This window comes from Phycodurus eques, chromosome 21, assembly GCF_024500275.1.
Source record: "Phycodurus eques isolate BA_2022a chromosome 21, UOR_Pequ_1.1, whole genome shotgun sequence".
Lineage (NCBI taxonomy): Eukaryota > Metazoa > Chordata > Actinopteri > Syngnathiformes > Syngnathidae > Phycodurus > Phycodurus eques.
In genome coordinates, this window is record NC_084545.1 from 5,966,733 (window position 1) to 5,990,970 (window position 24,238).

Here is a 24,238-nt window from a genome sequence, read left to right on the forward strand (position 1 = left end):
TATAAAATATATATATATATTTTTTTCTCATATTAAACTTCACCCTCACGAAATGACAACTTTTCGCTCATATGACTTAATTCTTGTAAAATTCGTTTTTACTTGTATCATGATGCGTTTTTCTCATATTATGACTTTACCTCGAAAAAATACATTGAATTTTGACTTGAGAAATTACACTCTTCTTATAATATCACGACCTTTTGTCTAGAAATAAAATACAGCTTACGACTACGTTATTACAAAGGAATTGCTCGCGACCTACAAACTTTTTCTCGTAATATCACTTTTTGGAAATCAAATATTTTTGAGTTACTTGCTTTCAATGTAACGTCTAAGGTGACAATTGATATGCTTATGCGCCATAAAAACAAATTGAAAAACAAAAACCTTAACTTTTTTTACTCATAGTATTACAACTTGATGCAGAAAAAAATACTTTTCCCATTCAAAATATCATGACTTTATTCTTGATTTGATTCTTCTTGTGAACATTATGATGTAACCTCAAAGCTAGGCGCTCACACTGTACGTAAAAACGCTTAACGAAAAAGGTCGACTTTTTCTCGTAATATTACGACCTGTTCTCACAATGTGTGTGATTGGCAAAAAGACAAGACAGGTTAGTTTTCATTTATCTTTATGATCAATATGAATGTTACCGCGTGGACACAAAATAAACAGCATTGTTCTTACAGAGTCACTCTCATAGAGGAAATCATACTATTGTCATGTTGCACAACATATCACAATGCTTCCGTGATACATGAATACAACCACCACGATGCTAGCACACATTGTCGTTAAATAGATGGAACACTTACTAGCAATAGTAAGAGGACAAGACACTACTTCTAGTTATTGTTGTTTATTGTAATTATTAGCAGTCGTGTGGTGCCAACGAACGATAGTGTAGCGTTATCATTGGAGTTTTTAGCACGCCAATATTTACGGGTAAGGTCGCAGTTAAAAACAAGAATAATGGTTATGTAAAAGTGACAGGGAAAGGTTGGAGTTCGCGGAATCAAGCAGCGATATGAGAATTGTTTTAACGTAACAGTCAGAGACTGTCTATTTCTCGAGAATAGTCACAAATGTTTGCGCAGTCTTAATGTAATGTTAGAATACAATTGGACTAGTAATATTACCAAACAATATCCGTAAATCGTTTGTGAAATCATGACGATTTTCGTAAACATTGACGTCCTTACTCCGAATTAGAACTTCATTCGTAAACCGTGGGGCTTTATTCTTGGAATTACGACTATTCTCGTAAAACGACACCATTTTTTCTTGTAAATTTATGACTTTATTCTCGTAAAATTCCAAGTATTTTTCTCGCAGTCTCGAGTGTTTATTCTCGTGAAATGACACGATTTCTCTCTCGTAACATGATGACATTATTCTTGTAAAAATGTCAACCCCCCCCCCCCCCCCTCAGAATATTATGAATATTATTCATCCTTATTTATGGAATTATGACTATTCTCGTAAAATTGTGGCTTTTTTTCTCACACCATTAATTTTTTGGATATTATAACTTCTTTATTACTGACGGCTGACCTTTATGACTATTTCCCCCCGGCCCCCCCCCCACTTCCAATACTTTATTCTCATGAATTTGAGTTTGTCTTGTAAGATTAGGTTTTAATTCTGGTAAATGTTGACTTTATTCTTGGAATGATGACTTCTATTCTGGTTTTCTCATCATGTTACTTTATGTTTTCTAGCAACCGGTCATTCTTCATTCTTGAAAACGTGAACTTTATAGCTGGAATTACGAACTGATTCTCGTAATATTATGACTTGCTCTCGTGATTGAGTGTATTCTCATAATAATTGGCACCTTTTCTTGTAATATTAGGACATCATTTTTGCTACTCGATTTTACTATTCTTGTAAAAACATTTTTTTAATTGTCATAATACAATCTTATTCTCCTAAAATAGTATTAAATGACACACTCCTTCTCGTATTTCTACATCGTTGTCATGATTATGACTTTCTCTATTGTTTGCTGCAGTTACAATAACACTAATTGTTCCAAAATGATAGTGTCTTAGTCCAACGTCATTTGCATCATTTGTACAATATTAAAATCTATAGAGACTATAGAGTACATAGTCAAAGTAGTTTATATGCTTTTTATTATTTTTTTTACATCTTTGTAATTCTTCACTCAACATGACGTCACAGCTGGCCAGTGGCACGAGAACGGTGCCTTCAAGTACGCAAAGTATGAAAAGCATGTATTTCTTGAAATAATGTGAAAATGAAGCGGCGTTATTACAATAATAACATGACGACGTAATGCTTGCGATATTACATTTTATTGTAATATTATGACATTCTTCTTTATATTATGACATAGTTATTGTAAAACAATTATTTTTTTTCTTGAGGAAAACAATTGTATGACTTTATTCTTGTAAAATTATAACTTTTTTCAATATTTATTTTGCCAAAATATTACTCGTCTCATAATTTATTCTCAAATTTTTTTTTTGTAAAAAGTCAATTGAAATAGCAAAGAGAAAAGAGAAAAATAAACCAGAATGAAATTTTACGATTGCAAGAAAAAAAAAAAAATTCTTCCATTATATTGTAAATTTACAAGTTCCTCTCACAATATTATAACTTAATTCTCAAGAAAAAAGCTCTTTTTTATTCTAGTAATATATATATATATATATATATATATATATATATATATATAAAAAAATAAAGTACAATTATATAAACAATAAATAAAAAGAATACGCAAAAATAGCTGCAAAATTATAAGACCCGAAAAAAAAAAATCACAATTTTATGATTTTCTTTTGTTTCATGCATTTTTACTCTCACGTAAAAACTATTTTCTCATATTAATACATTGGTGTTTTGGAATAGAAATTTGCCCCCCCAAAAAATAAAAAAATAATAATCCCTAAATCGACATGCTTTTCATTGGACGATGACCGATTTGTCACTTCAGACCTGATCGGGGAATCCTGTCAGCTCAGATCCCGTACCAGCTGGTGGTACCTGAACGCAACCTTTGGCCACTGTGCTTCCAGCTACGATCGCGGCACCACATTCAGAAGAGGGCTAACGCCGCGTATATATATAGAGAAGAAGAAGAAGAAGAAGAAGAAGAGGATGAAGATGACGATGAAGAGGAGGTGCGCGCCTTCACTGAGGCATCGCTTTGAGGATGGCGTTCACCTCCTCGGCCACGGCCGTCAGCGCGAACTCAAACTGCTCCTGCGGGACCAGAAAAGGCAGAAACGTTTGATGGAGAAAAGCACTTCCGGTACATGCCGTACTTAAGTAGCAGTACAGAGTTACAGAGTCAGGTAAAAGTAGAAATCCTGAGTTAACTCATTTAGTAAAACAACTGCAGCCTGAAATGCACTTAAGTACAGAAAAATTGTCAATACTGTCAATTAAAGACAAGTACAAATAGTGTACTGCAATTCAAATACAGCGGACCCCCCGCATATTCACATTTCAGCATTTGTGAATTCACCTTTTCGCATAGTTTTTTTTAAACATATCGCCCGTTTTTTCCCCATGCAAATAGGTGAATTTGCGAACGCCGAAACGCGAACATGCGGGAATCTGCTGTACTTAAGTAGATATCCCACGTTTTTGTATTTATTTTTCTAACGACATTCTACTTTTGAAAGCACGTAGCTGTACTTTCTATTGGTCACTTTGTCAAAATAGGCCTGTTACTTTTTTTCAACATCCACAGATGATGACACGAGGTTAAAAAAACGTAAATAGAGAGCGGTAAAGTCAACCGCGGTTGAGATCCTTATTGATTGATTGAAAACTTGAGGACGTGAACCAAGGATGATTAACGATGACGCTGACCAGATTGTACATTCCCCCCAAAATATTTTTGTTTTACTATAACACAGTTGATGTGATGGTAACATCAACTATAGTAACAAAACGGAGATTTTCTGGAGTAACAAGGTAACGCCAGGTCATTGCGAGGCCATTGGTTTGTGCCTGCTACGAATGTGGCCGTGAAAAGTCATTCAAATCTCGTCAGTCACGCTTTATGTCTCTGATTGGTCGTTTTTCTCCGGCGCTGCAGTTTCCTGCGAATCAAATTAGAGGCTCGAGATGGGACCACAGGGGGACCATTTTGGCACAGGTCGTATTTACGTATCATGTACTACTGTCAAGTCATAATGACTGTCAGATACAATATAATAACTGTTATATGTTGTAAGGGGCGGCACGGTGGACGACTGGTTATCACATCTGCCTCGCAGTTCTGGGGACCGGGGTTCAAATCCCGGCCGGCCCCGCCTCTGTGGAGTTGGCATGTTCTCCCCGTGTCTGCGTGGGTATTCTCCGGGCACTCCGGTTTCTTCCCACATCCCAAAAACATGCGTGGTAGGTCGATCGAGGACTCTAAATCGCCCTTAAGTGTGAATGTGCGCGCGAACGGTTGTTTGTTTCTATGTGCCCTGCGATCGGCTGGCGACCAGTTCAGGGTGTACTCCGCCTCTCGCCCGAAGTTAGCTGGGATAGGCTACAGTACGCCGGCGACCCTTGTGAGGCTAAAGCGGTACAGAAGATGGATGGATATGTTGTATGACTGTTCTATGTAATATAATAAAATCTTAATTGTTTGTGTTTTGTTTTTCTTTGGGGGGGGGAATTGCAAACTGCCGCTGAGGAAAACGTCTGTGTTGCTTTCATGGACCTGTGGAGGTGAGCCTGCTTCACTTTTGTTTGTGCCTTGCTGCTTTTTCCCCTCCAGAGGAAAGCAACAGCGTGATTGATGTTTGCCCCCACAGAGATGCTGCTGCCGTTTTTACACTCCTCTCCCGAGGCTCAGGGGCAAAAGAAAGAAAAAAAGACAAAAAAGGAGGAGCGTAGGAGTACGGAGGCCTTTCGATGTGTCAACACACGGCGAGGCCTGAAGGGAGACTCGATCGATACGCAGGAGCTGACCAACTTTTTCTATTTTTTGCGTTGTGTGATGTTAGAAAAATGTATCCATCCATTTCTGTGCGGCTTTTATGGGCTTCTAAGCTCTGTTGGGAGGGGCTCACAGTTTTGGTTTTCACATCCACCCCCCCCCCCCATCTGTCTAGTATACGGTGAACCAATTTGGTAGCTATTGGACAATATCTCAAGGAATAGTTTGTCTTTGAAGCACCCTCGAAATGGCCCAATTGACCCTGAAATGGCTGCTTAACCCAAGATGGCAGACTTCCTGTGTCTTCACGGGTATGGTTTCTAGAAGCTTTTTTTGTGTGCCTACTCATGATAAACATGCTTACCAAATTTCATATTGCTCAGTGAAACTGGCTTCAGGGGCTGAATTTTCTTGAAGGACCCCTGGAGATGGTCAAAATGACCCTAAAATAGACGCTTCAAACCACAATGGAAGACTTTGTGTGTACTGTCGGGAATGGCTTCTTGAGACTTTTTTGTGTGCCTAATCTTGATAAACATGCCGACCAAATTTCATGTCGCTAAGTGAAAGTGGCTTCTTTCAAGGACCCCTGCAAATGGCCAAAATGATCCTGAAATGGACACTTCAAACCAAAATACCTGACTTTCTGTGTCTTTTTGGAACTTTTTTTTTGCGGTCCACTCATGATAAACGTGCTGCCCAAATGACACGTCGTAAGTGCAAGTGGCTTCGGGGCTGCACGTTCAAAGGAACGTTGACGCCAGCAATCTCCGCCCGGCAGCAGCGGCGCAGTGAGCTTGAAACACTCGCGATAGTGTTTGCACAATCGGGGAAAATGTGACATGTGACAGTATGTGACAGTTCCACTGCCAGTTCGTCAACAGGAAACAACACAACAGACTGCAGTGTGCATGCACACAGCTATGGACTGTTTGTTCTTTTTTTCTATTAGTCTGTTTATTTACTTCGATGAAATCAATTGATTGAAGGGTTACTCCCCAAAAATGGATAATATGACCTTCTGCTCGTACGATTGCAACTTTATTCTCATAAAATCAATAGATCTTCCTCATCACGACTATAATCGTTAATTTACAGTTTTTATTGTTGTAAAATTACAATTTGTAGCTTGTAAAATTAAGATTTTTTTTTTTTTTTTACAATTTTATGTCATTGTTTTTGTGAAACCAGGACTTTGTTGTAGAGTTTTTAAAGAAAATTAAGACTTTTTTTTGGTACAAATAATAATACAAAAGACTTGCTGGCAACCAATCAAACGGCACCATTCAAACTTTATTCATCGTGACGGAGATAAACAATAGCGACGGCTTTTCTTTTGATCTAGTCAGCCCGCTAGCTGAAAGGCGGCGGGGGTGGGGGTCTTACCTTTGTGTGGACCATGCCGGCTCTCTGGTCTCTCAAGTGCTCCAGGCTAGCGGCAATATCAATCTCTTTAGCACCTGCAACGCACACACACAAACACGCGCACAACATTGGAGGCGGTTCAAAGCCATCGGGCTAATCCAGCTCACATCTGTCAATCTCGTCTTTTTCTACGCTCCCGTTGGAAGGCCAATTGAACATTTTACATTTATCCCCGCAAAGCCTTGGACGGCGGCCCACCGACTTGCGCGTCTTGATCGAGTATGCGAGAGGAGGTTATGCGAAAGGAAAACTACGCAACTCGGCCCGTCAGATGACGAGTCTCGCCGCAGTTCGACATTTCTTTTGGAAGGCTTCATTGTCGTAAAAATGACGTCCCCCGCAAGTACATCTTGTGCCCTCATTACACAGGGACGCTCTTGAGATAAGAGTAACCTGACTTAGGAGTGTTTCCGGATCGATGGGCTAACAAATGTAGCGTCAATGTCGCGCGGTGTTGTAAGCCTTTAAGCCAACACAAACGGTGCGGCAACACATGGAGACAGATAATATAACAGTACTCACTATATTCTTTATCCTCTGTGTAGAAGTGCTAAGATCACTGCTGAGGAGTTGTGATGACTCCTCTGTTTCAATGTATATCTGTATGTTAGTATTATACTGCCCCCAGGTGGTCAACGGGCATACACCAGAAAGAGCAGAACAATGTCCGAAAAGTGTAATAAAAACTAAGTCTTTACATTCCAGTTAATTATTTTAAGACATTGTTTTTATTAAGTACAATATTATACAGAGAATTATTTTTCTCATTTAAAACACATTACACATTTTTTTGGGTGGGGTGGGCTGGATTTGATTAATGGCATTTCCCTTTATTGTTTTTCATAAAATTACAAATTTATTGCAGGACTGTAAAATGACGACATTCTTATAAAATTACCACTTTTTTTCCCTCGTAAATTGCATCCTTATTCTTGTAAAAATGAATTCTTAAATTCAATGAATTCTCATAAAGTTTGGATTTTTTTCCTCTAATTTATAACCTTTTCCTCATCAAATTATAGGTTATTTTTGAACATAAAACTTTATTTCCATAAAATGATGCCATTTTCTCATTAAATAAAATACAAATTTCCTGTAAAATTACACCTTTTAGTCTCATAAAATGTAAACTTTTATTGTCATGAAATTAGTTCATGTTCTATTAATAATATAATTTTATTCATTATTATGACTTAATTCTCATACAATTATGACTTTTCTCATCATTTTATTCTCATAAAATTAAAACTTTTTATCCTCATGAAATTGCAACTTTCTTTTCCTCATACGACAAATTTACTTTCAGATAAATAAAACGTTTGTCTTAAAATTATGATTTAGCTCTTGAAGAATTATGCTAATTCCCGCATAACAATAGAATATCATTATTATTACTTATAATGAATATTTTTTTTCATTCCCCATGAAATTAAATTTTTCTCGAAAAATGACAAATTTATTATCTAAGAAAATGCTCTTTTGTCTCAAAAGTATGACTTCCCATGGAATTATATTCATATTTTCATGATAATAGAAGTTTATTCTCATTATCACGACTTAATTGTCATAAAATTACACATTTATTCTCATAAAATTATAACTTTTTACTCTCACAAAATGTATACATTTTAAAAGTAAATTTCATTATTGAGATGTTTCTGTGTAAACGCAGCCAATGTGTGTTGGCGAACATGAGACTAAACTACAAAGTAAAATAAAAACAAAAAAAGGGGGATTTAATGCAGCTCAAGTCGAAAAAGTACTTGAGTGGACCCAACGAGACTTTCATGTCTGACAAGGGCTGGAATCCAGAGTAGAGGAGAAGCGAGAGAAAAGCTTTAGCGGGCCAGATTATGTCCATTTTAAACACGGCGGGAGCAGAGGGGGCTTAGGGGGGGGTGGGGGGGGGGTCGCAGCCCACGAAACAAAAGGTTAAAAAGAACGCGCCGAGTCGCTTTCATCGCCGCGGACAACAGGGACATTTGTCACACAAGAACCAGCGCCAGCCGAAACCTTTTCTAACGAGCGGCCATTTTGAGTTGGGCAAAGGGCAAAGTTGAGAGGTTAAAGGTCAGAGGGTGGGCTCAGCTACAGAGGAGCTCTTCTAATTGACACAGGCTGACTGACTTTTACTGGCTGGCGCACATCCACAGTGGACGCAAAATCATTTTTAAACGTTGCTTTTTAAACACATTTTTCAACACGTCAACCATTTATTTATGGACATGGAACGATAAACCCAAAGCCAAATCCAGACAGAAAGATTCAAGGCTATTCGAAAAACATTTATGCCCTCAACTTATACCTGATCCGACTTAGGTTTTTTTTTTCGGGATGTCAGCCGTCGCTTGGACGATTTTCAAAAAAAAAAAGGCTTCAAGTTGTTTATTGCTACACCAATGAAGAGTCGTTTATGTAACATGGGGTCATGATTGTGTACATGCTAGAAGCATGGTGTTCATGTGTTGTGATTCTCTCTGCTTGAAGTGCTTTTCTGCCATCTTGTGGCATTTATGTGCAATTACAAATCCTTTTTGGTGGGGGGGGGGGGCGTCAATTATTTGGATAGATTTTCGCTATTTGTGGCAGGGCTTGTTCCCTGTAAGAGAATAACACACCAGCGGAAAAATGGGGAAAAAAACAAAACCGTAACGAACACATTGCTTCTATATAATATTGAAGGTGGTTTGTTTTTGTGGAATAATTTAACTACTGAATACGTAATTTTGCCTATGTCACATGGGTTCACGACTGTGTACATGATAGAAGCATGGTGTTGATGCTTTATGATCCTTTCTGTTTAAAGGGTTTTCCGCCATCATGTGGCATCTATATGCAACTACAAACATCTTTGGGGGGGGCGCATAAATAATTTGTGGATTTTTTACTACTTGCGACAGGGCTCGGTCCTCGTCCCCTGCGAATAGGGAGTGTTCATTCTGAGACAATAACGCAGCAGCAGAACGATAAAGAAAAAAAAAAAAAGAAAAAATCAGATCAACATATTGCTTCTATAAAACATTCATGTCAGTGGTGTTCAGACTGTAAATGGATTCCGTTTCATTGCCATGCATGTGCCATCTAAATTCATGTGGCAATTGTGATGCAGGTCGATACAGCGTGACAGCAGCATAAATGACTACTAAATTACTAATGATCATATAGCTTCTTTTTTTTTTCTATTTGTCATTTGTGCGGGGGGCTTTTGTTCCCTCAACTCCCTCCACGCTGTGCCCCCAAGGCATCACCGAGACCCTCTATGGAAAAGGAGAGCAACACAAGCAGAGGGAATGGAAACAGCCAAGCGTTTACCTTTCGCCATCCTATTGAGGACCATGTCAATCAGAATGTAGGCCCCACTCCTGCCAGCGCCATCACTGCAGTCGGACAGACGGACAGACAACGGGGACAGACGGAGATCATTAAGAGGCTGCTCAGAGGCGGTAGAGAAAAAGAAATATTTGGACAATATAATACGACTTTATTCTCATAAACGCACACGTTTATTGTCATTATATTATGATTTTATTCTCATAAAATGACACTTTCTTCCATGTTATATTGCACATTTATTCTCAGCACACACAGCACTCTACACATTTTTTTTTTTTTTTTACACAAATACGAATTGCTTCTGTGAAAACTTTTAACTTATTAATTTATTCTTGTTAGAAAATATTATGACAATATTACATTTTTTCCTCTCATAAATGCTCAGTTTATAAATAAATACTAGCTAACTCTTGGAAGTTACCACTTTTTTCCCCAAAATGTATTCTTGTGAACGAATGTTTTTTTCTCCCACATTGTTAAGACTTCATTTAAAAAAGAAATACAAATTTTTTTTTTTCACAGGATATTACAAATTTACTCTTGTGAAAATTACACAATTTGGATTTTATTTATTCTGAGTTCATTCTTGAATAGTTTTTTCATTACAAATTTATTCTCATGATGGACAGTTTTTGTTATTGCAATATTATGACAAACAAACTACTAACTAAAAACGATTGTTTAAATAAAAATGTTGCAACTATTTTCAGAAAAACATTTACATTATAGAAAAGCATTCGGATAAAATGTAAACGTTTTAGGAATTTACTCTTGTAAAATAAAAAAACTTTAGAACTTTTTTCCAGTATAAATTTATTCTAGTGAATGATATTTTTCCCTTGCAATATTATGACTGTTTTCAATTTTTTTGTCATCATTAAAAAAAATGGTCATAAAATGTGGACTTTTTCTCATATGTATTTATTCTCATAAAATCACATATTTATTCGGCATTATATTCCATTCTCGAAAAACTGCTTTTATCCAGTTATATCATAAATGTATTCTGGTGAATTACTTTTTTTCCCCCTTGCAATATCATTACTATATTTTCAGAAAATCACATTTCAAGTAGGACGTGATCTCGCAAATGTGGGACTTTTCTCTTATAACATTAAGAATTTACTCTTGAAAAAAATGTGTACACTTTATTCTTGTAAAATTGCAACCGCCCCCTCCTAGTCTATTCTCGTAACATCCCAAAGTTTTCGGGGTAATTAAGGGAGACACACACACTGCGGATAAAATGAAGCTTGACACGTGAATATTGGATGATGCAATGATTGGCTTATGTGTGGTCTGGGGGTGTGTCGAGGGAGTGGGGGGGAGGGGGTGTTGTGTTGGTGGAGGGGTGGGGACCTTGCTTCTGAGAGTCCACCAGAGGACAAAGGCTTTTAAGAGCGTGCACATCGGAGGTTGAGAGACAAGGTTGAGAGACCAGGGGCGGTTTGAAGAACAGCTTTTTTATTTGTTTTTTGAGGGCCTTCCTTTTCTCTCTCTCTCTCTCTCCATTACTCCAGAGATAGTGTGTTGAAAAGCCTCGCTTTGTGCCCGCCGGCGCTGCACGTTAATTGCAAACAAGGCGTGCACATCTCTCCGGTAAAGGCGGAGGCCAACGGGCCAGGAGAGGCGCACGGCGGCTTCATGAATCCGCGCTCGGCGCACTCCGCACGCATGACTTCACAGGGTGCGCCTGTTCAAAGTGCTCAGGCGGGATATTGGGGGTTTAGCAGAAAGCAGCCTTTCGACAACTTTTTAAGCCTTGCACCCCCCCCTGAAAAACAAAACAAAAACCCACAGCAAATCAAAGCCGTTCATAGCAGCAGTCTGTACGGTGCTTAACAAATGTATGGCTTTAATGTGGACTCTTTCCATTTTAATGAGCTCTCGATTTGTTCAGGAATTTCAATTTGAATTGAATAGCCAAATTTGAGCCACTTAAAACAATTTTTAACAATTCCTTTTCACACATACAAAACTGTAAATAACTGATTGGACAGGTTGACAAAAATAATCATGTTAAAAAAAAAATAATTTGTGGAAAATCTAACGAACATCATAAAGTGCTTTAACGCACACTCTTTCAATTTCGGTGAGCTCTCGATGTTTTGGAGCAGTAATGAGGAAATTCAAACTGAAAGCTGAAATTTTAGCCAGAAACACTCAACCACAGAATTTTTTTTTTTCCAGTCAAATAAATATAATTGGATTTCTCCATCAATAAATTTACAAAACTACCTGTCATGAAAAAAAGCACCTTGAAGTGCTTTAGTGCGGATTCTTTCAATTTCAGTGCGCTCACAATTTTTCATCATTTTGAACAAGAATTTCAAATGGAAGAGCCAAACTTGAGCCCCTCAAATGGATTTTGCTGTATAGGAAAGCAAGGATTTACCATGAAAACTTGCTGTTAACACCCCCCCCCCCCCCCCCCCCCCCCCCACCCAAAGAAATCAGCACCAGAAACCAGTTTCACCTATCGATATGAAAAGTGTCTAAATATGGATGTGTCTATCGTAACAGGACACACAAATAAGTCCCATGCCGGAAATCGAAGAAGTCGGCCATTTTGGTTTACAATCAGCTAGATCTGTACACCAAAGGTATCAAACTCTAGGCCCGGGGGCCAGATCAGGACCGCCACATCATTTTATGCGGCCCGCGAAAACAAATATTGTGTGTCAACTTCCACGAATCTTGCTGAAATCTGTTCCCAAATTTAAAATTGTCACATGTAATAAATTAGGTTACGATATTGCAACATTTTTTGTTACCAAAATATTTTTTTTTTACTGTTACTTGGACAATAGTTAAACAAAATATTGTCCATGACTTCTGATTTCAAAAGTAGTTATCCATCAATTTGTTGTGTATATGTATTACGATGATGATGATGATGAGGGGATGAAATATTTATATGGTTTTACAGTCAACGGCCCTCTGAGGGAAATCGGAACTACAATGAAGCCTACAGCAAAATTTAGTTTGACATCTACAAGTGGTCGTAGCATGGTGTCAAGTTTGATTATTTGTAGGATTTGCCATAAAAAAGGATTTGCGAGGGCACATTTCGCACTGGACTCTTTAGAGATATCTTTAATTATTATTATTAGTATTGTACCTGACTGCCGTTACATCGCAAAACATGTGCATCTGCGTTAGGGAAGCAGAGATCCAATCACCATCATCATCATCATCATCCTAATCATCATCTCCATAATCATCCTTTTGGAATACTTGCCTGCAGTGAACAATAATCGGGCAAGATCGACCCCGGTAGCACTTGTTAACCTTTCTGGAATAAAAGAAGACAAACAAAAAACAAACCACGTTATTGTAGTCAGGATCATGTTGGGGAAACAAAGATGAATGCTGCCAGTTAAACGCGACTCATGCGGTGCGCCCGGCCGGAATAATCAAGCTAGCCACGCGCACCCTCGCCCGCCAATCAATCGCTTGAACTGGAGTGGTGGCACTTCAATGAATTGAGCATCATTTCAGAACGCGTAGTTGTGACACGCGACGGACGGCATGTTGCGATTTTGCCCGCCGCCCACGCATTAACGGCGGCCAATTACGAGCGCCTCGCATCGACAGGTGCGGTAAAGGCCGGACCGTCTTTTTTATTTCTTCCTTATTTTTTTTATTGACTTAATACCATTCGGAGCATTTTGCAAGTTTGGGAAGTACGCTAGTGTCATCTGTTTGATAAAACTGTACCTGTATGTTAAATTTTACGTCTTACGTATCTTACTTTTATATCTTCAGTATTGTCGAAAACTTACTTTAATTCAGTAAATACATCAAAACAGTGAAACTCATTTATTATATATATTTAATACAAACTGTGAAATATTTCACAATGATAAGAAAATAATCATCGTTAATACGGTATTATTGTGATTATATTCATGAGTTTAGGGCCGAATCATTGATTAAACTAACTAATTCACCTTTAATTTATTGTTTTATCATCTTATTATAATGTAGAACATTTTGGACATTTTGGAAGTCCACTACTGTATCTGTTCAATCAGCCGTGAAATATTTAATGACTTTATCTTTTCGAATTATGACATTTATAGTTTACGGCGAACGAAAACCCCAATTAAAACGATGCACAAGAAACAAGAACCAAATATTTTTAATATAGACCATTTTCCTATGCGGTTTTGGAAAATGGATGGATGAATACATAAAAAGAGAGCCAAATGGATCTGGTTACATACACACTACAGTTAAAGCTTATAAAGTGTATTCCTTCCTATCCATTCATTTTCGACAGCACTTTTCCTCAATTAAAATTGAGGGCGAGATGGAGCCTAGCCCAGCTATTCCATATTGCAAAGTACTGAACATTAAAAAAAGGGGGCAGCATCTATACAGTTTCCATGTTTGGGCTGAAGGGGATAACGTCATACGTTTTAAGTCCCTGTCAAAGGGTGCGGCGCAAAGATGGCCGAACTTCCCATGCAAAAGGGAGAGTGTCGAGAAAGAAAGGAGTGGGGGGCGGGGGAAGGAGAGAGGGAAGTGAGGGAGAGAGAGAGAGAGAGCGAAAGAGAGAGAGAGTCAGGTTGTGCACAGGCCTGGCTGAGGAGACACAGTTTCCAATGATCACTTTTGTGACTATGCAACTGGGCTCATATTACTAGCTGCAACATCACAAAAATGACACTGGCAACCGCAAAATATGGCCGAAACCTCAAAAACCAACCCCCCGCCGCCCCCCCAAAAAGGGAAAATGTTTGTTGAATCTCAACACCCTGTACACCCAAAAATAGCCGACAAAGCTGCACTTCCATCCGTACGCGCTAATTGGAAGGGAAAAAGCACCAAAGAGGACGCCATCCCCTCACTTTGCATTAACAAGCACGGGGGGACTGAATTCCATCCACAAATCAGATGCATCTATTCTCATTTGTTGTCCCTCTGTGGTTTCCCTGAGGAGCTCAAGGAAGAAGCGGGCGAGGGTATCCTGTCGCTAACAACCCCCCGCCACCCCTCAAACCCCTCTCTCCCTCTTTTTAGTCAGGCGGCTCTCGTTTAATTGGCTCTTTGAATGAGGTGTTTTCTTCCCAAGCCAAGCCAGGCAGTGCGGGGCTGTTAATTTGCTGCATCATGTGCTGGAGGGAGGTGAGGGGAAGGGAAGGGTAAGGGAAGGGAAGGGAAGGAGGTGGGGGAGGGAGGGAGGGGATAAGTCCAGAAACCTTGTTAGATCCACCAAACGGGGAAAAAGGGAGAGAGGGGAGGTGAACGAGCTCATCAAGTCGGCCGTGGGGTCGGGTCCCGTCGCTCTACTGTACCTGCGGAAGTCCAAGAGGGTGCGCGCCGTGTTGGGGACGCCGCGGTCCATCCAGGAGAGGAAGTGGAACTGCGTGACGGTGCGCGTCTCGTTGGTGTGCAGGTTCTTCAGGTAGAAGCTCCGGACCAGGAAGTCCTCGCACCAGATGTGCTCGGACACCAGGTTCACCTGGATGCACACCACCACACACGGTGACACGTTTAACTCCATCCGTTACGAAATCACAAGCGGCGGTGCGGCCCTGAGGGTGTGTCGTGAGCTTAAAAGGGATCGATGAGAGCAGAGATTGCCAAACTGTGGCGCACGCGCACCCCATGGGGGTACAGTCAGCGCACTCCAGGGGGTGGGCAAGATTGTGATTGATTACATCAGATTCCCAAACTGTGGGGTGCGGTGAGTGCACTCCAGGGGGTGTGTGATATTAATTGTGATCGATGAGAATGGAGATTCTCTAACTGCGGTGTGCGCACACCCACGGGGGTACGACGGTGCACTCTAGAGTGCCGGTGGGATTAAAAGTGAACGATGAGCGTCGAGATTGCCAGACTGTGGTTCACAAGCCTAAAAGTGATTAGAGTAGTGATTAGTGGTAGGCGCACCACCTCAGGGTGCGGCGTGCACCCCCACCCTCCATGGGGTTCGGGTGGGGGTGATCGATTAGAGCACTGATTTTACAAATTGTGGTTCACGGAACTAAAAGTGATCAATTAGAGTCGAGATTCCCAAACTGCGGAGTGCGCACAGGTCAGGTTTCATCACCACCATTATATCTTTTAGTTGAATTTGGAGGTTTGCGTGACAAAACGTGATGCCTTCATTGGTTCAAAATTGCTTTCTTTTGGCAATTTCCTTGTGTGGAGGGGAGGGGGTGTGCGTCTAAAACAGTTGAGTAAAAGGCATCCATTGACAATCGAGAAAATGCCCATCCTTAAATAATGCATATAAAAAAAACTGTTTTCGGGTGCGGGCGGCCATGTTGAAGGGGGTACGTGGCTTAAAATTATTGCCTACGGCAGGCTTTCCCACACAAGAACAAATACACTTCTCAAAATATAATAACTAGAATATATCAACTTTAAAATCCCGTCCTTAAATTGAACACTTGTGATATTGCAACGCACATTTGGTTTCCCGAAACGCCGTACCTCGTAGAAGTGGTAGACGTCAGATCCCTCGTCCGGCCAGTAACGGTGACACTGCTTGACGCCGTTCTCCGAGATGGGCGTGAGCATGACGACCACCACGCAGCCGCTCTCCCACACCATCTGCGCAGCACAGGAGACGCAGTCGTTCGAGGCTGACACGTGGCGGACTATTGCGCATTACGGCGAATTGGATTTCTCAATCCGGGTCCAGGAGGCACGAATAAACCGTCACCGACGCAGGAAAATGTAAAGTGCGCTCGGGAGAAACGCACAAGCCCACGGCAGCCGTTAAGGCAAATGGCAAGGAAAACTCAGGTTTTATGAGCGTTCCGTACATTTATCAAATATGTACGGTCCGTGCGACTTATATGGAGCTTTTCCTGTTCATATCTGGTTGGTCACAGAAAGACGTAGAGACAAAAATCATACATGAACTACAGTATTAATATTCCGATCGAATCCTATTTAGACCATATATAACTGCTGCTGAAATGCTGAGTAGAAAGAATTGAAATGCAGGAAATGTAAATTGCGAGACTAGGATGGAGGTACTTGATTATGTTCATGTTATGAAGTTGAATGGTTTGAAATACTTCAGAAATGTTCATTTTGTTCAATGTGTAGCTTCATTTAAATAGATTTGCGAAATGGGAAAAATGCTAGTTTTGGAACGTCAAAAAAAGTGAATGGAATAATTATAAAATAACTAATATTTGTGTTGCAGAATATTAATAAACATGGTAGGTTAATTGAAGACTCTAAATTTCCCCAAGGTGTAAAGGTGAGTGCGAATGGTTGTGTGTTTCTATGTGCCCTGCGATTGGTTGGCGACCAGTTCAGGGTGTGCCCCGCCTCTTGTCAGCTGGGATAGGCTCCAGGACGCCCGCGACCCGTGTGACGATACGCGGTACGGAAAATGAATGACTGAATAATTGTATCCTTCATTAGTGAATTAATATATTTTTTAAAAATGTTAACCCCATGTAATTGAATTTGTTTAAAACCCGAATGTGGACTTCTATGGGAAAAGACGCCATTATCCAAATCCATAAAAAAACTCTCGCAGGTAGCTTTTCTATGGTACATGTGGAACAAATATGTTGCTTTTAATTAATTTGAGGAAGCGATGACACATTTTGGCAAAATTAAATCTGTATACACACATACATACAAACACAGCCGACTAACTAAACTAAACAATAAATGCCAGGCATAACATACTTTTACATGAAATTACAGCCAATCGATGGTGCTGCCATAACGATTGGCGTCTATTTCGTCCAATGATGCATCGACGGTTACTGACTCGTTTTCGTTCAGTCCCAGAAGAGTTTTCCACTTCTTCCGCGAGTACGTAATTGGAAAAGATGCAGCGCGGGTTTCATGGCCGAGCAGATAATAGATTGACGCGCATCTATTCACCTGGCACGAACACCGACAAACAAATACAAAACAATTATCAGCGTTTCATTCGAGGCACACAATTACGATGCACTTTGCAGTTAAAAGCTGGTGAGGTATTGTGTTGTTCATTAACTGCGAGTCTTTTGTCGGGCAAGGAGGTCTGAGCGTGAAAAGTAATTTTTAGAGGAAGTCCCAACTTGAGAAAAAAAACGTTGGCGAGCGGCGGCGAAAGGGGCCAGCTGCTCCCGCGCTCCCGTCACGCGACTATGGAGGCGACGGCCTCGCTAATGACTACACTAGGCGCCTTATTAACACACGGGGACACCATTTGGCCAGCACGCCTCATTTAGTGCGCACCTACATGCAAGCGGCGGGCCATGTTTAACAAAACCTAGTAGCTCTCGGTGATTAATGATGCACTGAGAAAGGGATGGGAATACATCAGTGTCATGATCGTTGGTGCAAGGACTCCCAAATACCACCAATACAGCATAAGACAGACAGACGGATGGAGGGTCATCGAGGCGTTGTTATGAATCTAGGCGGTCGTGCCTGGATGTGGCAGCTGATCATATTGCAGTTGGGCACGTCCTGCCTAAAACTCAAATGGAATTCATCGTAACGACTCATAACGAGTCACTTGTATCTCAAGGCACGACTGTATTTAGGTTTGAGGTAAAGTAGGACATAGTGATACAAATGTAAATTATTAAACAGTTTTTGCAAGAGGGTTTTTCAACTTTCACTAAACTTAGTTCTCATGTTTTTTTTTTGCCCGTTTCACACCATGCTTTCCTCACTTTCAGCAGCTTCTCCATCTTTTGCTTGACAGAGGGCCGCGACTTAAAAACGATGTTTAACGTTGGGTCGGCTGCCTTCATCAACTCCTTTCGCGCCAGTGTAGAGCATGTAGTGCTCAGCGACACGTACGCTTCATTTATGTTTTTCCATGACTTCAAGCTTTCAAATCAATGGCCATCATTCGCTTCTTCCTCACAGCTCTCACTTTCTTGGGACCCATGTAGTGTTGTACTCAAGACCACACTATCCGAGAACAAGACAAGACCAAGACCTTTAGGAGCAAAAGTTACAGTCATCACAGGGGTAGTGGGGGATTAGTAAACCATGAAGTTATTGCGCTATAGTTACTGTGTTTCTCCTTATGATGACATGAATGAAGTTGAACTCAACTTGTTTCACAACAAGCAGCGGTTTAGCAGCTCGTCAACGAGCCTTCAACCCGTTCATTGCCATTCACAGTTGAGGTTTACAGTCAAACTCAAAGTAAAACAAAGACAATTACAGGTGGCATATTTAAAACAACCACACAGGTTTGCCCTTGGTCCATTTCGTTTCATGCTACCAGACAATGCAAAAAGCCATAGACGGGCTAACGAATAGCATCTTTGTGGCAGTGTTATAATGCTTTAACCAACAAATATTTGCCTGTAAATATATGTAGATGGACAATATAACAATAATCCAAGGCATAACTTTTGCAAGTTTATTTTTTTCATTCCTCCATAGGTAATGGTCTTTTGGTTAGCAACTGAGTTCAAATGGGTTCGATAGTTCATGTCTGTGCAACCCATCCGTTCATCGTTAAAGATTTAGTTGCTGCGTAACGTAGGATCATTTTTTATATTGGGCAGGGGACTGATTTACAACTTTAATTTGTCCGAGAGGCTCGCTAGGTGCTACTGTTTTGGTTAGCAACAGAGTTCAAATGTCCAGCAGTTAAGTCTCACGTCCGTGGAAAAATCGCGTCTACGAACTGACATCATTATACTTCGCTTCCTGTCTTTTTTTGGGTGGAAAGAAGGTTTAAACTTTATTCTTAGTTGAGGCAGGTGTTTATTTGATTTCAGTAGAAATTGGGTCACGGGACTCCCACTGTTTGAGGAAATATCAGTTTGAGTATTAAGCATAGTTTAAAGCATCGGGCTTGTTAAAAACATAGTTGAGTAAATATTTATAGCAGGAATAATACACGAGAGGCGCAAACTGGGGCTTGCTAATCTCCCGCTGAGCGCTTCCATCACAAAGCACAGAAAGTATAAGCTAGATGTTTTATGTGTGCGCCTCCACCGTGATTGTTCCAACACCTCACGGCTGAAGAAACAAATCTGTTTGAGTGATGGGAGCGGCGGCAGACGAGTCTTACCTGCCAGAAGTCGGCCACGGTGGAGGGAAGCGGGCCCTGCGAGGCGATGTAAGTGGGGTTGCGAGGGTCGTGGTCCATCTGGGAGGGAGAGAACACAGTGTGACGCGGCGTTTGGATGGCGGCTGACGGATGGAAACGCACGGGTCAGATGTCATCGTAAATCCTCCATCTGGACGGAGACTATCACTGGGATTTATGTTTGAACAGGTCACCTGCTTTTTAGACCAAGCACAAAACTAATTGTGTGGAAGTCTTAAAGTCCTTGCCAACTCATTTTCAGGGGATGCTGCTAAAGGCGGGTCCATTTGTTGCTAAAAATTGCTTCATGACGTCGTCATTGGGTGATGATGTCATTGCAGTCACGTAGCACAGTGGTTCTCAAACCTTTTCCACGCATGTGCCACATAAAAAAAACAAAAAAAACAAGTACCACCATCATAACCAACATTATTATTCCATTTGTAAAAGTAATATAAACACATTTTGCTGGAATTGCCGAGCTGTACTCTGGCCAAGTCTGTTGTTGGCTTCAGGAGCAGTTTAAAATGCTAATTTTCCTTACAAAATGACCATACATGTTAAGCCTGGCTATGTATTTAAATACATGAAAATAAAATCAGCAAAATTTAGATGTTCATTTAGATGAGCTTGTTATAATATAAGCCTAAACCTTTGTTCATTTTAAATTTGGTTGTCAATTGTATTTCTTTTTTTGTTTGTTTTTAATCTAAACTTGTTCATTAGCTTTTTTTTTTGGTCCATCTATCAGGCTGCTGTTCCACGTACAATTCTACAGTGAGCGATCAATAAAGTCTTATCTCCACATAGGCAGCTGTACCTAATGTAGGGTCTATAGTGTCAATTATCTTTAAGTTAAAAAAACAAAAACATTTTATTTCCAATGATGTACAGTTCCTTAATAATGACGCATGCAACATTGCTGTACTTAAATAAAAACATTTTTTTGTCATGCTTCCTGTTTAAGATTCCTCACATGGTTTTTGCCAGAGGAGGAAAAAAAAAACAAAAAAAAACCTTGCCCCGCTGAAATGAAAGCCAAACGCAAGCGCCGCCGTTTCGTTTAGCCAATCTCAAGGACACAGACGCGCTGCTGCCACCACGGCTTGAATACTAAAACGCAAACATGAAAGAGCCGTCCTCCGTTTGGGCCGTCCTCCTCTCCGCCGTTGTTATGAGGCGATTACGACAGCGCGGCCGACGAAAGTCGTTCACTTTTGGTTTTGAGGTAAAACGTCTCACACAAAATATCTTCTCTGCGTTCGCCACTTTAGCCTAGCGCCTTGAGTTTGTGTTTTACAAAAGAAACCTCACACGCTAAACTGATGTTCTATATTGTTAGATACCCATTCTGCTTTTTTGTTTTGTGTCAGTTGTTCCTTACCGCTTGCGTATTGTTCCCGACTACTTGGGGATTATTCCTGACTACCTGAGGATTGCTCCGGACTACTTGGGTATCGTTACTGACTCCTCAGGTATTGTTGCCGACTACCCAATTAATGGTACCTGACTACTTGAGCATTGCTCATGACTACCCGGGTATTACTCCCGACTGCCCAGTTACATGAAAAGTGTGAATTAAAAACGTTGTGAACGAGGCCCACCGTCTCTGGCAGAGTATAGACCAAGTCCAACTGCATGCAGCAAAGTCCACGGGTTTGTGACGCTCGACAAGAAGGCACACCGAGTGAAGATGTAGATGGCTACATTAGCTCATTAGCTTCTATGAACTTTCCGGGAAAGAAAAGAGCTCGATTATTTTTGGTCGGATGCTGCTGCCTCGCAGATAATGAAGAGGAAGAAGCCACATTGACAGACATAACTATCAGTTTTGCTAGACACAGCCGGGGGGCCCTATTGTGGTGTAATTACCCTCCTTTCATCCGCCCCCCCGTCCTGCGTCCTGCCACTTCCTCGCCCACTTGCATCCCCTCGGTCGTTTAACCCCAAAAACGTTATTCGTTGTTCCGCCCAACCTTGAAAAAGCCATGTGTGAATATGCCATCAGAGAAAATGGAGCATGTAAAAGCGCGAATTGTTTGTTTGAGAGGCGTATTAAGCTTTTAGTGCAGCTCCCTCGAAAATCCTAGGTACTGTATTTGAAATGCATAACTTCCTGTTGTTTTGATGCAGTCCCTTTGCAGAAGCCTCAGGGGAAATCACAACTGACAACATGTTGGGGTGGTGGGAGTACTTCAAAAAAAATAGACTAGGCCCTCTCCCGCATACTTTTGGATATATCTGGAGACGTATTTGCTTGTAACAAAAGATAGTTTGTTTTGTATTGATGAAAGAAAAAAAAGCTCAATACACTCAAATCGATGATGAGCCAAACAGAGAAACAGCAGATACAAGCCAAAGAACACAGTGACTGAACAATACTCACGATTGGACTGGCATTGATGTAATCGGAGCCGCTGTGGTTATTCTCTGCTTTCAAGGTGATTCTAGAATGATCATCTGTAACAAAGATGCAGAATTCATTAGCATATTTCCCATCCCCGCCACCCCACGCGCCAAAAAAATAACGGAATACCGCGCGTCTCAGCAGCAAAATGAAGCCGAGAGAGGCTGCGTGGGGAGAAGAGCGCCTTCATCACGCTTCCGTCACGCACACGTCCGGAATCTCTCCACCTCCAATAAAAGAAGGTGCCTCAAGTCGTTCGTATCTCCACGAAAACCTACACACTCGGTGTTCGTCTTGAGTGACTGCCCAGCTTCTAATCGCAGACTTTCAAGTGTTCTAACCAGTCAAGAGTGGGTGTTTGTGTCACGGTTGATTGACAGTTACTCAAAAAAACAAGCCAACTGCCACTTGGCATCAGCTAATTCCCTCTAGGGAGCACGGCGATCTGTGACGTGAACATTTGTAAACACGCTGCCGTAAGACAAAATAGCCACAGTTGGTTATTGTTCTGGTGCCGATTCAGATGAATAAATACATGGTGCCGATTTGGGATTTTATTTTCACTTTTTGCCGTTACATAATGCTTTCTTCAGGGCCAAGGAGAGCAACAGTGAACTAAAACATAACTGGCAGTTGACATTTACTGTACATTGTAATGCTCCTGTACTGTTGCTGACTACCTAAGTATTGTTCTTGAACTATCTGAGTGACGTTACTGACTACCCCAGTATTATTCCTGACTACCTATGTATTGTTCCGGACTACTTGAGTATTATTCCTGTCTAACCAAGTATTGTTTGTCTCCCTTGGGTATTGTTACTGCCTACCCGAGTATTGTTCTTGTTTACCTGGATATCATTGCTGACTACCAGAGTATTGTTTATGACTTCCTCCCTTTCACGACTATCATTCTTGACGACCCGAGTATTGTCCCTGACGACTTGGATTTCTGACTACTGGAGTATCGTTCCTGACTACAGCATTGTCCCTACCTGCCTGGACATTGTTCTGACTACCTGAGTATTGTTCCTTTCTACCCGAGTAATGTTTTCAGATTACCTGAGTACTGTGACTGACTACCCAAGTATTATTCCTGACTACCTGGATTCCTGACAACCTGAGGATTATTCTTGACGACCTGGGCAATGTTTCTGACTGCTCGAGTATTGTTCCTGACCTCCTGCGTATTGTTACAGACTACACGAGTATCATTCTTGACTACCCAAGCATTATTCTGGACTACCTGAGTATTGCTCCCGACTACCGGAGTATTGTTCCGGACTACTTGGGCATTGTTCCGAACTACCCAAGTTTTGTTACAGACTACTCACTTATTGTTCTTGTCTAACTGCATCTTTTTAATGACTACCCGAATATTACCACCTAAGTATTGATACTGACTACCTAGATTCCTGACTAGCCGAGTATTGTTTCTGACTACCTTCACATTGCTCATGACGATCTGGTTATTGAAAACATCAACATCAACAACAACTCGGAATGAAAGCCACTGTTTCCCGCTTAGCGCAAAAGCACTTACATGCTAGCACGGCATCTGAGCGGTTCTTCCTGGTGCTTTGCTCGCTCTGGGCCACGCTGCAGGTGCCGGGTTCTGCCTGGTACGAGCAAAGGGCCTCCCACTCGCGCTCCAGACGGTTCTTGTTCTTCAAGTGGTCCTCCATGTAGGACTGAGGGAAAACAAGATTTCCATTTCACACCACGAGCGTGAAAGGTGGCGAGAAAGGTTGTAGGTGAGGAGGGGGCGGGGAGCTAATGTTTTTTTTAGTTTAAGGGCGACGGAAAACACAATTAAGACTCCTGAGAGGTTTGTTAACTGTGGAAATACTTGAGGGGTGTTTCAGTGTCGACCTTTCCTGCTTGCACTGCCACTGATAAGATTGTCTGCGTTTAAGCCGTCGCTCGCAGAGGACAAAATTGAATTCGCTAGAGGGACAAAGATGGCAAAAGAGAAGGGGGACGCCTGTGTGCGTGTTTGCGTGTGTATTTTCCCAAACCAGGGCAAGTCTTAGGGAGCTTAGAGGATGTAGCTGGCAAAGTGAGGATTTTTTCTTTTAAAGAAGGCACCATATTCTTCCCCTTTCCGTCCTGTATT

General features: G+C 41.0%; 1 protein-coding gene across 1 annotated transcript in view; it reads right to left on the reverse strand.

Moving 5' to 3' along the window:
* Positions 1–663: 663 nt before the first annotated feature.
* The window catches only part of ptprn2 (protein tyrosine phosphatase receptor type N2), a 120,079-nt gene continuing 96,504 nt past the window's right edge, over positions 664–24,238 (reverse strand). Inside the window, 9 exon segments of the mRNA XM_061666543.1 lie at positions 664–3,246; positions 6,314–6,387; positions 9,665–9,729; positions 12,927–12,980; positions 14,989–15,155; positions 16,133–16,252; positions 19,701–19,778; positions 22,105–22,178; positions 23,666–23,813. Of these exon segments, the coding sequence (XP_061522527.1) occupies positions 3,175–3,246; positions 6,314–6,387; positions 9,665–9,729; positions 12,927–12,980; positions 14,989–15,155; positions 16,133–16,252; positions 19,701–19,778; positions 22,105–22,178; positions 23,666–23,813 (852 nt within the window). The 3' untranslated portion in view covers positions 664–3,174.